This window comes from Dermacentor silvarum, chromosome 10 (genome assembly GCF_013339745.2).
Source record: "Dermacentor silvarum isolate Dsil-2018 chromosome 10, BIME_Dsil_1.4, whole genome shotgun sequence".
Lineage (NCBI taxonomy): Eukaryota > Metazoa > Arthropoda > Arachnida > Ixodida > Ixodidae > Dermacentor > Dermacentor silvarum.
Genome location: NC_051163.1, coordinates 56099606 through 56114278, shown reverse-complemented (window position 1 = coordinate 56114278; position 14673 = coordinate 56099606). Strand labels below are relative to the sequence as shown.

General features: G+C 46.7%; 1 protein-coding gene across 1 annotated transcript in view; it reads right to left on the bottom strand.

Annotated features, from left to right (window-relative positions):
- Positions 1-13666, bottom strand: part of LOC119431553 (lysosomal alpha-mannosidase) — a 102536-nt gene extending 88870 nt beyond the window's left edge. The window contains exons 1-6 of the mRNA XM_037699033.2: positions 13577-13666; positions 11507-11609; positions 9283-9432; positions 5276-5523; positions 3197-3305; positions 1836-1942 (exon numbers count right to left, since the gene is read on the bottom strand). Coding sequence (XP_037554961.2) covers positions 1836-1942; positions 3197-3305; positions 5276-5523; positions 9283-9432; positions 11507-11609; positions 13577-13666 — 807 coding nt within the window. The remainder of the gene's footprint in view (positions 1-1835; positions 1943-3196; positions 3306-5275; positions 5524-9282; positions 9433-11506; positions 11610-13576) is intronic.
- Between the last annotated feature and the right edge of the window lie 1007 nt (positions 13667-14673).

Below are 14673 nucleotides of genomic sequence, written 5' to 3'. Positions count from 1 at the left end.
TAAACTTGATAAGTGGTTCTTGAGGGAAAGGGAAAGATTGGCGCTATCTTCTGCAGCCCTTGAGGGAGCACGGCTCAGCGCCAAAACTTGACTTGCCACCGCCTTGGGCAGCGCGTTCGAAACGCGTTGAAGGCGTTTCAAGTTCAAGTCGAGGAGCGTTTATGAATACGGGGGTTATACTCTCTCAGCAGTCATGTGATGGCGTCGGCAAACGCGGTGCACGTTCCGACATGTGTAAACGGCTGCGTAAGACGCTGTGGCCTCTCCCCCTTACTAGAGAGTACTGCACGTTTCTAACGCGTTTGTGCTAGCGTCCCCTTAAGCGGGAGATGGTGCAATTATAATGAAGGGCGCTGTTATAAAATAGGAATGACGTCACATATGGCGCGTGTCATTGGTGGAAGTCAATCGTTTGATTTAGTGCGGCGAGGCTGGGCGAATTACACGGTAGATTCACGGTTTACCGATGATTCCCTCCGGAGCTTCGCCCACTCATCATCATTCACCCCGTGGATATGAGGTGTTTTTTTTTTTTTCATTGTTACGGAATGCTTGTTCACGGCCGCTGGATAAAAAAAAGGTGCGGCCTGCCGCGTGCATCGAAAACGGTGTGATCCGCCGCGGCGCCACACGTCGGGGGCTGTTGTCTGGCATCTGCACAGCAAATGCGTCAGGAACGCGCTTGGAACGCGTTGGCGCGTGCAAGCCGACGGCACGTTCCATCGCCGATGTCTAGCGCCGTTCGGCCCCAGCCAAGCGGCCGACAATGTAAATACGGCCGTCACGTTCGCTCCCTTGCAGCGCGCCCGATGCGGCAGGCCGCACCTTTTCTTTTATCCAGCGGCCATGGCTTGTTAAAGCATTCAGGAAAGGTCGGATTGCTGGTGGAGCCAGGCGTTTTACATCTAGATGGATGACTCTTTCGTCTTGAGCCACAACTGTGGCACAAGATTTCGATTTAGCTTTGCTAGACTATTTGTCCTATGTGCAACTGTACTTCACTTCATTAAAGCCACAAGGCTACTTTCGAAAAGAAGCATATAACCTTATATGAATCTTTTGTTCCGAGTGTGAAAGAAGCCCGCGAATACACGCAAAATTGCCGCGCGACCGGCCGTTCGAGGCACTTTGCGTGTATTCGCGGGCATCTTTCACGCTCGGAAAAACTTTTCTGTAGCATGTACTGAGCAACAGAAAGCTACATCAGGAATTTTTCGTGTTGCTCTACAATTTTCTAATTTACACTTTTATTCTAATGATAATAATTGTGCAGTCAATTAATTAATTCAGAATAATTATCTTATTAGGCAGAATGCAAAAAATACCTCGACAAGCGACGGCAAACTACATCACCTTGGTTCTGTTCAGCTACGTAGCATTTGCATATTTTTAATGTTTGGCCAAAGTTAAGTGAAACACTCTGCATATATATATCTATATATATATGCAGAGTGTTTCTCTGCATTATATATCTATATATATATCCCAAATATCGGATAGAACGAAGCTATTTTGTGTTAGATGAGACGTCATTACAAAGAGGTTGGACTCTCTAAAGATTATGCCACAGTAGAACATACCCATCCAGGGGCATTGGCCAAGAATGGGCAAGTACCCAGTGGAACAGTACTCAGTGGCACGTATGCCCAGTGGCCCATGTTGTCTACTGGGCATGAAAGCATCCAGCAGCAAGCTGGCTATTCGGGCGCCTAGTTTCACGTACTCCCTTGTCCAAGTTGTCTACTCGGCAAGACCGCATCCGCCGGTTCGTGCAAGAGGCAGTGATAGCTTGGCTTTAATAACACAAACAGTGCCAATGCGAGGAAGTCACTTACGGGTTCTTCGTAAGTGCACGCGTCGAAGCACAGCTCGGCCGGCGTCGAGTACGATTTCCAGGGGACCCACGTGAAGAGCTCGCCACCTTCGCCGGGGTTCGTGTGACCTGCAGGGGTGGGGTTTGCGGGCACTGTCGATCCTTTCATGTAAGGAGAAAGAGAGAAATAGATGTTGAAGGGTAGTGAGGTTAACCGGAGGAGAACATTTGGTTTGCTACCCTAAACTAAGGGAACTGTAACGAGAGACACGGAGATGAAAAAAAGAAGGGTAAGAGAGAAAGCATGCTGTAGTGTCAGTGTCGGTGATAAAAAATCGCATGACCCATTGAGGAAGAAACTAAGCTTGGAGGAAGCATCGCGTGAGAAGTTTAAACACGTATGGCATCCTCGCCAGAAAGCACCGGTTCGCGCTGGGGCGCCGTTTCATCCAATCATCGTCGCAGTAGGGCGCCCCGGTGCGTATTGTCGAGTATGCCCATCAGTCATTAAATATATACCTCTTGGGGAGAATGCCTTCCCCATGTGATAGGCTAGCGGCCTACTTTTCGCGTGGTGCGATACGAATAGTAGTAGCCTGAGCGGAAACTAGCGGAAGCGTCACGGAGAGGTACCAATGAGTGCACTATAATACTGCGATACAGTGTACCAAGAAAAAACACACCGAACATTTGCTAGGATATCGAATTGACCCTACGCTTATAGCTACAGATTACTTCGACTTGGCCTTGCTAGACTCCTAGATAGCTTCGATTGTAGAGCGACCACCCCGGAAAGGTGTTGGTCCTGAGTTCGATTCCTGGACCAGAAAAAAATGTTCCTTCAACATTGAAGTGTGTTTTAGAAACCTGTCTGAGGGTTTGACTTGTAGCTTCGTGTTACTGTCAGGTGGATGATAATTTTTCTTTTTCGCCAAACTTCCTTTACTTTGCGGATATCCGCGGAAGCGATTTGTCGTGCTCTGGTATGCCGCTACCACTGTTACTACCACGAAGCGAACATTGACTTGAAAGGTCCTGCAACCTTGTGAAGGGCCCCCTTTGCCGAGGCTTGCTGACTCAAGGGTTCTGATGTAATTCTCTTTCCTAGCTTTTGTTTCGTCCTCCATGACGTTATCAATAGGCTGCTAAATAGAGCAGCATGATGGGAATATAACATGCCAATGAAACTGCGTATGCTCGCATTTGATTCCACATTGTCCGCGTAAATTGCGTTCCTGTAAACAGAGCTGCGCCGGCTCAGTGACAGCATTACTTTGTAGAAAACTGCAAGCACCCATGTTCTTGTGCTTCGAGATTTCAGAGTGCACTGTGTCGGCCTTCGCAGCATCTGAAAAAAATCATGAGGCAATTGCGATGACGTACCATTTGTTGAGGCGCTTGTTTTCCACACGAAACCCATGTGTTGAGAGGCCTTCCATTGCTCCAGCGTATCCATGGACACGCGGCCCGCCATCATGGCGCTGAATCCCATCTGCAACGCATGGAGACAAACAATATTGATCCGAATATCATTGAGCATAGCGAGTTCGCAACCTTCTCGTGACGTACCCGTTCTGAGCTCCTTAATCGGGATGAAACTTTTTGGTGCGAGAAAATAGGGCTGAATGCGTCCTCTGGGAATGAGTTTGAGGATGAGTACGTTAATGAGATAAGCATTCAAATTATGGTGCATGTCTACTTTGGGGATGTAATTAATCTGTATAAATTCTTTTTTCGGGCACATTCCCAGTGGGCCATGTTGCCTGCTCAGCGAGACAGCACCCAGCACATACCTAAGTGGTCCAAGCCAGTAGGCAACTTGGTTCACTAGGAAGAGCGGTGTAAAAAACCCAGGATTGGCCAAGCCATACCAAGCCAAGCCAGCCAACGCGTAAGCAAAGTAGGCTACTCATACTAGCCGCATTAAACGCTTAATTATGACACCACGTAGATTCATCCGACAACAGTTCGTGAGTGTGTCACATACCCTCGTGTGAAAACCAATATCTCCGCACACGGATGCGTTTTGAAAGCTCACGCACACTCCAGGGAAAACGGTGCACAGGTTTTCATCAAGGTGCTCTCGAATCACGACCGTTACCTCCACAGAGATTCGGAGATAATGTACCGATTCAATTCGAATCTTGTCCGTTTCGCTTTTCTCCAGTGGTCCACGCGACGCCGCACCATCGTTATCGGTGGGAATAGGCTGGCTGCGAACGATGGATAAGAGATGAACCGAATCGAGAGACAGGAATCATTCTTACATTATGCCGCCACATTTTTGAAAGCCACAGAAAGAACAGGACGTCTCGGTTTCCACGAACAAAATGTGCTTTACATCATCATCGTCGGCCGTTTTCTATGTGCACTGCAGGACGAAAGCCTCTCCCAGGGATCTCCAATCACCCCTGTCTTGCATTAGATTCCAAGTCCTGCGTGCAAATTTTCTAATTTAATTCCTACACATTACTTTCGGCCCCTCCTAGACTGCGACGCGCGACGGTGGCTCAGTCAGCTAAGGCGTTGCGCTGCTGAGCACGAGATCGCGGGATCGAATCCCGGCCGCGGCGGTCGCATTTCTGTGGAGTCGAAATGCAAAAACGCCCGTGTACTTGCGTTGTAGTGGACGTTAAAGAACCCCAGGTGGTCAAAATTAATCCGGAGCCCTCCACTACGGCATGCCTCATAATCTGAACTGGTCTTGGCATGTAAAACCCCAGAAACAAGAAGTCCTAGACTGCGCTTCCCTTAATCGATTATTATAATCGATTATTTGTAATCGCATATTACGTTACAAAGCAAATTTGGAGTTACAGCGCACATTGCTTTGCATTTACATTAGGTATCTATGCCGTCGCATGTCCGTCCTTCACCGCTGCACGAAATCCAATGCGGAACTCCCCCTTGCAGACTCCGGACCTGGAGTAAAATAAATGTTTACTCTCCCCCCTCTCTCTCTCTCTCTCTCTCTCCCCTTAGCTGTAATATTACAGTCTTGCTTTGTTTAGCGTGGGCACAAAGCGAACATGCTGCTTCTGTCGACAGTGCATGTCAACGGGTGCTCACGTGGGCTAGCACCCGTGCAGTTCATTGTGCGTGTGCTCTGAGTGTGCCTTTGTCGTTCCATGTGTCATTTTGTACCATCCAGCTAAGCGCAAGATCGGCCGAAAATCATTAATACATATTAGGATTGACTCCACTCTCTTTGCAGTTACCTCTGTTCTCCTTCTGAGTATATTAGAGTTTATTCAGTACTTTGATTTTCTGTAGACAGGAGGTTCGTTTTAGTCAGGTGACCTTCAAGGAGCACTTGTTGGAAAGGCTTGCAGATGCATCATTTTTCGTTCTATGCCTATACGTTTCTTTCACTTCTCTCATTTCAGTTGTAATACCACGCGGCATAGCGACTACATAGAAGACAATTTTTGTAGCGGCGTGCGTGTTCGCATGACCCCTGACCTTTGCGAAGAGTGACGCCTGTGTGACTGAGTGTCCGAACGGGTCGGCCTGCCAGGCTACGCTGGGCACGCCGCAGTCGGGACCAAATGTCTCGTTCAGGAACCGCAGGCCCAGCGTCATCTGTTCGATGATAGCCGTGTAGTGGGTCACCGCCTCGTCGTTCTGAACCCATCCGCCTCCCACGAATTGAAGCCGTCCTGCGGAACACTCATTGTCAATCCCCCACTGTGGGTATGAGCCACTGCCCACTGAGGCCAACAAGAACAAGAACATGGATCTTAGCACATCACACGTCAATTTTCCACAGGTCAATTTTTTTGGGCTTCCACCTTCCTCGCTTGTCAAGATGCTCGATTCGACCGAACTTAAATATTGACCAATGATGAAGTTATTTGTAAGGAGAACAGAATTATGGACACAAGGGGCCAACTAGCCAAGCGTCACCTAGAGTCACCGTTTCGTCAACTGCACTTGTTTCTACGGAGACAAGTTTTCTTGTCAAAATTGCGGTTACAGGCTGGAGCTTCTCTCATTCGCCCACTGTCGATCACTTCGAGCCTCCAATCTTTCTGTCCCCTTGGTTTTCTCATGAGATGCTTCGCTTTTTTACACTTCCGAAAATCCTGTATATTTGTCTTTTGTCTAATCATCCGAGCCCCATAATGTACCGCAACACCTGCCCTATAATAGGTCGGATAGGGTAACAACGACTGTTTGTTGCCTGAAGGGATGATAACTGCGGATATTTATCCACTGGTTGTCATTTCTGATTTGTCGACCTGGGACGATACTTTCAATTATCATAACTTCGGTGCCACCGTGCATAAATAGATTATCGAGTTAAAGTAACACATACCACGGGTTTCTTTATTTTAGAAAGCTACCGCGTGTAATGGCGATATCGCGGTAATTCGCTTTAATTCGGTAATGAGCATGAGCTGCTTTATGTAATTCACGATATCTTGACACTATATGTCACTATACATTAGGATGTGCAGATACTGCTCAGTAAGCGACAATGTCCTTTGACGAGCGTTTCAGGTTTATTGTCCATCACGCGAGTAATACGCAAGCGCACAGAAAGAAATCTGTCTTTTCACTGTTTTGCATAACGTTGCAGTGCTTGAAACGCTAAGTACTGTGCAAAGCATTTGCATAGTACGCGATGAGTAGCGCCGTATGAGCACATATGCTTTTTCACTATCCCACATACAGCTTGCAAAGCCAGGTTGCAGTCCTCCGCGACGGTTCTGCCGCTTCGATACACTACGATGAACAAAAACAAGACAGCGACCACAAGATGTTTCGTAAGGTTTACGTTTCCGCTCCTACACGGGAGAAATTCTTCACAAGTTAGACCAAAAGCCATCAAACAGTCGCTAAGCATGCCATACTACGTGTTCGAGACACCTAGCGAACATAGGTGGAAAATATCTGTCGTCGCGATTAGGGAGTGTCCGTCATGGTTTGAATACGAAGTGACTCTGGACAACCACGCATGTTTTGATTGTTTTATTTTGGCAATCACACGTGTCTGATACGAGTTATTAGCGTGCCTTGACGAAACAATGTTTCCAAAGCGAGCTCGATTATACGTGTTGCTTCTTGACGTCGTCTCGGTGCTGCTTGAGGTGCCTCTAGAAGTTCTCGCTTTCGCCGACGTAAACATAATTATAATTCGAGCATGGAATGACACACGCTACACCCAGGAACTTTTCACTCTTTGGTTTGTCCTTCATATTCACAGGTTAATATCGAAGCTTTCTTCTTGGCGCACGTGCAGGCTGTACGTCGTATGGGCGTATCGCCTGCTATGGGTTCACTTACGCCTTAAACCTAAGGAAGGAGGCCCAATTTCTTCTTGGAGACCAAGGCGGTGCCGTTGTGCAAGTAAGCCTGGGTTCCGCGGAACAAGCAAAATAGTGGAGGTAGCCGCAAGACGAGAGCTTTTGGAGTACGCGGGTGACATCTGATTTTCGGTCGTCAACGCTCGTGCAGGTTTTCTTGGCCCTCATGATGAACGAATTCATAACAGAGCGTTTCTCTGAGGTAGGGCGTACCAAGTCTAAATGGAGGTAGCAGCCAATATGTGTGTGCTTTCTCAACACACTGAACGACAGTCCTGTTCCACCCCGTTTCGCGAGGACGTCCAGGTACGGAAGCCGGCCATCAACCTCCTCCTCCACCGTGAATTGTATGGCAGGTTCCATGCTGTTGATATGTTTCGTGGCAGAGTCGAGGGCCCTTCTTTGCAGCGCACAGAATCAATCGTCCACGTGGCGCAAGAATATAATGGGACATGGCATGCAGCTTTCAAGAGCATGATTCTCAAGGGCTTCCATGGTTAAATTCGCGGTAGTGACCGAAATTACTCCTCCCGTGGCGGTTCCGTGAATTAGCATAAATAACCTATTGCCGAAGGTGAAGTAAGTGTTCAATAAACAGAAACGTGGCAGGCTGCTGAGGTTAAGCACTTCAATTTGGAAACATTCCTTGTAAAGTTGCGTGTTTCTCCAGAGCTGTGGTACAACCATGCACGGCGAGTTGAATAGGAAGGCTTGTAAAAAGCGACCTAACGTCAGATGAGACTGTGGCTTAACAGTCATGAGTTTGTGTGTCCTGGACCTTCGTGGTGAACTCGTCAGTGTTGCAGACGTGGGTGCTACTTCTTCCCAAGAGAGGAGACATGATTTGATGCAGGGAATTAGAGAAGCTACGCGGAGGGGAGGGCGTAAAATCCGCTATGGCTCTCAACGGGACGTCCACTTCGTGTATTTTAGGTACATATTTAGATACATTCATGATTTTTGATGCATTATGCCCTCAAGCAGGCACCAACTAGCACAAAATATTCTTTCGGGGACAACATCCTATTTTTCTGCTGAGCGGTATTTTTTATGGCCGACCGACTCAAGGAAGACACTACGCAAAGGACCGTTTGTGAACCACGCAAGAAGGAAAACCACCAAGAGGCAGCGTAGCGGGACAATTTCGAAGGCTAGTCATAAAGAAAATATGAGAGGGTTGACGGGAAATTGACCTGCATCTCGTGATAGGCAACCTTCAAATTCTAGATGCTTCGCGCGTCGTCGAGAGCAGGTATATTAAAGCGGATATCTTGCCTGTACTGTGTGCTAGTAGCGTATAGGTGCGGACTAACCGTAACACGGGCGTCGCTAAATGATGCCACAGTTCGGACAACGCCTTGGACAGTCCGGCGACAAGGTGCAAGGCTTATTTCCCAAGCGTCAATGCGCGAATGCGGCCTCGAAAGGAGACACAAAGGGTGGAGGGGCGGCGTCAGAGGAGTTGCCTTGTAGCGACCGTCGACGCCGCAACGCGGGGAGTCGGCGCTTGCAGCCGGCGCATTCGGTGCGGGCTGCTAAAAGAAGGGCATCACGTGAAGAAGGGATTGTAACGGAAGGGCATCGAGTCACCACCACAGAGCTCAGGCGGGCGGCACTGGGAGCTCCGCAACGGGCGAGGAACTCGCTGAACGGACGCTGGTCGTCGCAGCCGCCGCTCGGCTCGCCGCCTTCGCCCTTCTGTTGAAGTGAAAGTAGGAACGACGGCATGGCTCGTGAGTCGCGATCACGTCCTCCTACATCCTTCTTGAAGTTCGCTGCCTGACATCAAGCTCGCTTCGAGTATTTGTCTTTCTTACGCGTTGTGATCGGTAGAACGGCTATCATCCCTAAAGGAAAGCAGCCAGACGAAAGCAGTTTACGCATTAAGGCAGGTACATTTAAGGTAATTACTAAGGTACAGCCGCCCTCGGAATATTTCGGAACACGGAAAATGAGAATAAGTTAAATTTTCTCGCCACTTCTCCACAGAGTGTGAAATGTATGTCAGGAGTGTGATGATAGTCCGGCGAAGTATCAACTCTACCTTGACGTTGAAGGACCTGTGCCTAGGCTGTGTTGAAATTTAGATTTTACTCGCATCTCGTGTTCCGAAAACTCTTGAGGGAGGGTTGTACATGTCTTGGTGTGCGAGCGACTTACCTGACTGCACAAGCTTGTGCACCTGGCGGCGGGCAGCCTTGGACTGGTCCTTCCACCAGCGCGAGAAGAAGACGTTCTCGGCAGAAACGTAGCGTCGCTTGCTGTTCTCCTCGAGCGCCTCCAGCACTGTGTCGTAGATGGAACGCACCGCTGCGGCGCGCCCGCGAAGAAAAACTCATGACTATCGGTTGTTTTGACTTACGCTATACCAGGACAAAAGATGTGCCAGTGACTCTTTAAGCGGGAGCAATGGCTTATTTATTATTCCTTAAGGTTAAGCGATACATTTGTCAGCCCTTAGCAAGGGATGTACCATGCTTTCTAGCGGTTAAGTGAGATAACAAACGAAATACGACAGGCAGGAAAGACGCTGCTCTTTCCTGACATATACAAACGAACAAATAGGTGAATAAATATGGATGAAAATAAGAAGTAGCAGGCCCGCTATATTGCTGCTCCCTTAAAAAAAGGTATATGTGTACTGAAGAAAGGAAAAGATGAACCACAGTAGAGAACTTCGTACAGCCTTAAACAAATACACTTCGGTTTGGTGGACCTATGTTCGCCAAGGCGACCCCGTCATCGATGGGGTTTGTTAGTTTCATGACTTCTGGGCGGTACGTGGTTTTTCCACGACTTGGCACGCACTATTTGACTAAGTACATTTCAGTTGCTTTTCGCATAAAAAAGCAGTATGATAACTTTGTTGTATGATAACCTACTATCGTTTTGTTAGATATTGAGACGCGATGGGCGTGCCGGTTTGTTTCATGTTTCTTAATATCACGCGCGCGCAGGCGGAGTTTGCCTGTTGTACGAACTTAAATTGTTAGACAGCGCTAGTCTTGGGTCCTTATACTCGTGTTTCCGTCGCTTTTCGTGATGATTTCAAGTATGATGTTTAATACTTATTCATTAATGAATGCGTTTTGTTCTAGCCTGTCGGCTTTTATTAGTGATACCGCAGGCAGAAGCGCACTTTCAAGGACCATTGAAATCAAAGATAATTCCAGGCGGCGGGCCCCATTGGCTACGTTTTGGAAGCTCAGAAAAAAGGAGCAAAGTACGCGGATTTCAATGACCACTTGGTTCATTGGCCTGTTAAACAGACCGTGTGAATTGCGGTACGAGTTAAGCGTTTGCCATTAGTACATTTAACCTGTTAAATTCAATCGCATAAGTGACCTTTGAGCATGTGCGTCAAATAATCTAGACAGTGTTTGATAAGTAACCCTCCATGCATATTGACATCAGCTTTCACTGGCACTATACAGTGGAATAATATGCCATAGTGTTTAAAGTGACTGTCCACTTTGTCTGCATTAAAATATACTTTTTAACGAATATTAGGTAGTTGATATAGTTCTGTTCTTGTGCTTTGCTTTCGCCTTAACTGCCTGTATATTTGGCTGGTTTTTCATTGATGTCGAATCCTTTTTATTTGCTATTATCATTATTAACTTATGTCAACATGTCAAATAAACTATGCTTGTATATATATGCATTTAAAATTGTAATAAGATTTTTTCTTGCATCTTTTCAGTTTAGTCTTAATTGACATGCAATGGTCCCGAAATAAGCTGCCGAGATGGGATCGCTTTCCTAATTTTGTTCGATAACATTTTGCATGCATACTTGTCACGCCTTCTTTCTTTCCCGTTGTTTATAATCGAGGGTCCCGATGCAGCCTATTGGTTTGGGACCCTCGTCTGTATGTTTTGCTCTTGGGCTCTTATTTTTGCAAGTAAAAATTGTGTTTGCTTTGCATGCTAAGATATACTCGAAGGGTAATAATCGGACAAACTCGACAAATCTCCCGGCATTCAAAACATTTACGATAAAAAGTAAGCTAGCAAGATAATGTAACACTCTACAAAATCATTCGAAGCCGACGGGACGAAGTTTGGGTGAATCCTCATGCTGGTGGTTAATCTCGCAGGCCATTTGTTTCTTCACCCGTCCTTTCTTTTATGTGTATTTTTATTATTGTTCATTCCGAATGACTGCTCAAGAAAAGATAGATCTATTGTACTTGCCTCTAATTTATATATAATAATTACAAATTGTAAATTCGATACATCTGATGCATTTGTGTAATCCGCCCTACTCCTGGGCAATCGCCCTGAGTAGACAGGTGCCTCAGCATGTCTTTAGGAAGATGATGAGCTATGCCCAGAAAGACAGATTAGAGCGGCAAACAGAATGGAGTAAGTGCCCTGCTCACAGTCATTGTAGATGCTATCCACCGAACGCAGCCAGCCGGCGTCGTTGTGGCTGTGGCAGAGGACGTGGACGTTGATGTGACCAAACCTCGGCCTGGGGCACCCCTGCGGCAGTTAACGTGAGGAGGGGGTGAGCCTTTATCCCAGAGTTGCCAGGATTCTTCGTTTCACACTCGAGATTCCACAGAGATTACTACAAAATTTTGAGCGAAGCATGATGTTATGAGGGTAGAAGGCGCAACGAAAGAGAGAAAGAAAACACGCAGATCCAACGCAATGTTGGAATTTAGATGAAGCGAAGCTGTACGCGTTAGCAAGCTAGCAGCAGCAGGCGGTCAGCCTCGGCTGTGGTTCATTTGGTAGAGCATCACACTCGTCATGAATTGGTTGTGGGTACCGCTCTCACATCCCTCGGCGGGTTACCTTATCTCCCAGGTCAGTTTCACTTTTACTGGTGTAATTCTGGAAATTATTTCACGGTGAATGCGCCTTGCAAACTCAGCGTCTACAATTCGTAAATTGCGATATGCGCCGTAGAGTAATTAGGAAGTTAAACGGTGAACGTGTGTTAATTACTTGACTATGTGTTTAGATTTCTCGTGCATGTACGCCTATCATAATAATCGAGCGCAAGGACTAGGATATCTGCAATAGGCGATTTCTAAACATGCCGCAACACTTAAAAATGATCACCCCGTATATAATCAAATAAGTCAAATAGTCAAATTTTCCTTGTTCTTTTTTTTTTTGGGGGGGGGGGTGAAGGGGTGATGAAGTTAAGAAATTTGCAGGCGCAAGTTGGAAACAGCTAGCGCAAGACATGGTAATTGGAGGTCGCCGGGAGAGGCCTTCGTCCTGCAGTGGACATAAATATAGGCTGATGAGGATGATGATAGTCACATGATGAAAAGTCAACAATCAACATAAGGCCAGCATAGCGGAAATTGTTTGTAGTTCCTAATCAAAGTAAAGAAATGATTAAGTAAATCAAAATGAAAGTGGATGAAAAAACAACTGGCAGCAGGTGGGATACGAACCCACGTCTTCGTATGACGCGTGCGACGCGGCGCCGTTTTCTCACTCACTTTCTGGAGTGTTTGTTGCTCTACTAGAACTCACCCGGTATATATATATATATATAATATATATATATATATATATATATACACGCACACACACACTCAGGGGTGTCGCAGCTATTATGCACCAAGAATTTAAAAAAGAGCGATTGCGTTACTAGAAGAAAACCTGAGACATATTGTTTTCAGTACAGTGGAGTAGCCGCCAGTAACTTTATCGTTACTGAGATTTAATTAAGCAATTGTAATTCATTATCTAACTCGAGGCGTACTGTCCTAATTATAGAAGTGGAAAAAGAAAATTGTAGGGCAACATGATAAAATTCCGATACAGCTTTCTGTAGCTCGATACGTGCTACATAAAAATGTTTTTTTTTTGCGAGTGGGAAAGAAGCCCGCGAATACAGGCACGGAGCCTCGAGCAGCCAATCGCACGGCCAGTCGCACGGCAATCACGCAGAAAGAATAGCGGTGTACATTCTAGAACATGTGGGAGCGCCAGCGATTCTGCTAGAATGTATGATGAGTCATGTATAAGTAGCCAAGGTCTTCACCCCTGCATCAGATTTCGAAGACCGACGATTGTGCTATCCCCTATCGTTGTGCTCGAGTGTCGCTTGTTTTTTTTTGTTTTTTTGTGTGTATAAGTTGGCCGAATAAAGAATCAGTTTCACGACTCGCAGTTGCGCCACTGTCTGGTCCTTCGCCGTCACTACAACGTCACGATGTAAAGGTGGTCTATAGGACGTCGAGACGACTACGAAGCACGTGTCACGATTGGTCACATTGTGGGAATTATTTGAGAATGTGCATTACAGAAGCGTTCCGAATGGCACAGTGAGCTTAGTCAAACGGACAGCCGTCTCTACGTATATCGCATCTTGACCATTCAGCTGAGATCGAAGCGTCGCTTTCCGGGTTGTGTTTGTCTTGTGTTACAATAAGCTACTCAAGGTGCATGAACGATCGGAAGGCATCTCGATGATCACTCACCTTTAGCTCGCACTTGTTTCCCGCAGTCGTCGCTGGGCAAATGTGGAACAGTAGCACTAAAGGACACACGAAGACGGCAGCCAGCCTCATCTTGCTACGTCCGCGAGGGAGGTAACTTGACCACGACGCTGTCGGTGGCAGCGGACATAGAAACGAAGCGGTCGCTGCGGTGTAACTATACCACAGCATCGGCGGAGGAGGCAGCATCGCGTGCCCCCCTCCTTCCCCCTCACCCCTCACCCCTTCCGTTTTCTTTTTATTCATAGAAGCGTCTGATCGACAGGTAGCGACGTTGCGGTGAAGAGCTAAGCCGTGCAATAGGCGCGCAGAGTTGTACGGATGTCTTGGAGATTACGAGCACTACAGCGTGTTTTTTTAATAATGTAATTCTATGCTTTGAATGGATGTTGATGTAGCGTATTGCTTTCTTTTATTTTGCGAGTGACGAGAGCTCGGACTTTGTTGTTTTGTTTTATTACTAGTTAATAATTAGTGCTACCCATGTGGTCATGTTTCTTTTTGTTCCATCGGCCGGACCTCTTTAGTCATTGTTTTACATTTGTCATTGTGATATCTCATTTAGTTTTTTCCGCTTTACTTACCTTCATTTTATATTCCTAATGAGTTTGTATGCCCTCTCTTTCAGGGATAGGTAGGTGTTACGCCTCCTCAGGGGGCCTGTTGCCAGCCCGCTCCTTCCCTTTTTTTCCCTCTATGCCACTTGTATTAAATGCGAAGCATTTCTTGGCAACATTTGCTACTTTGACAGCATTTACTGCTTTCACGACACAAAGCATCCTTTTGAATTGAACGAAGTTTTAACGGGAGGTGTTTCTGAATGCAACTTAAAGAAAACGGTTTGGACTCGAGGAGGTAGACACATACTACGGATCCACCCAAGTGCGTCCTGATATGGCCGACCTAAATAAGGTGGACGATACAACACATCCGGGAAAAGTGCTTCCAATAGTGTAGCGGAAGTCGATATGCTACTCGCAATATGGCCTCCAAGAAAAAGAAAATTATTCGACGACCCCCTTGAGAAATCACCAACTAGCCTGTGGAACATCTTCGGCAGCCGATGAAACTACTATCGC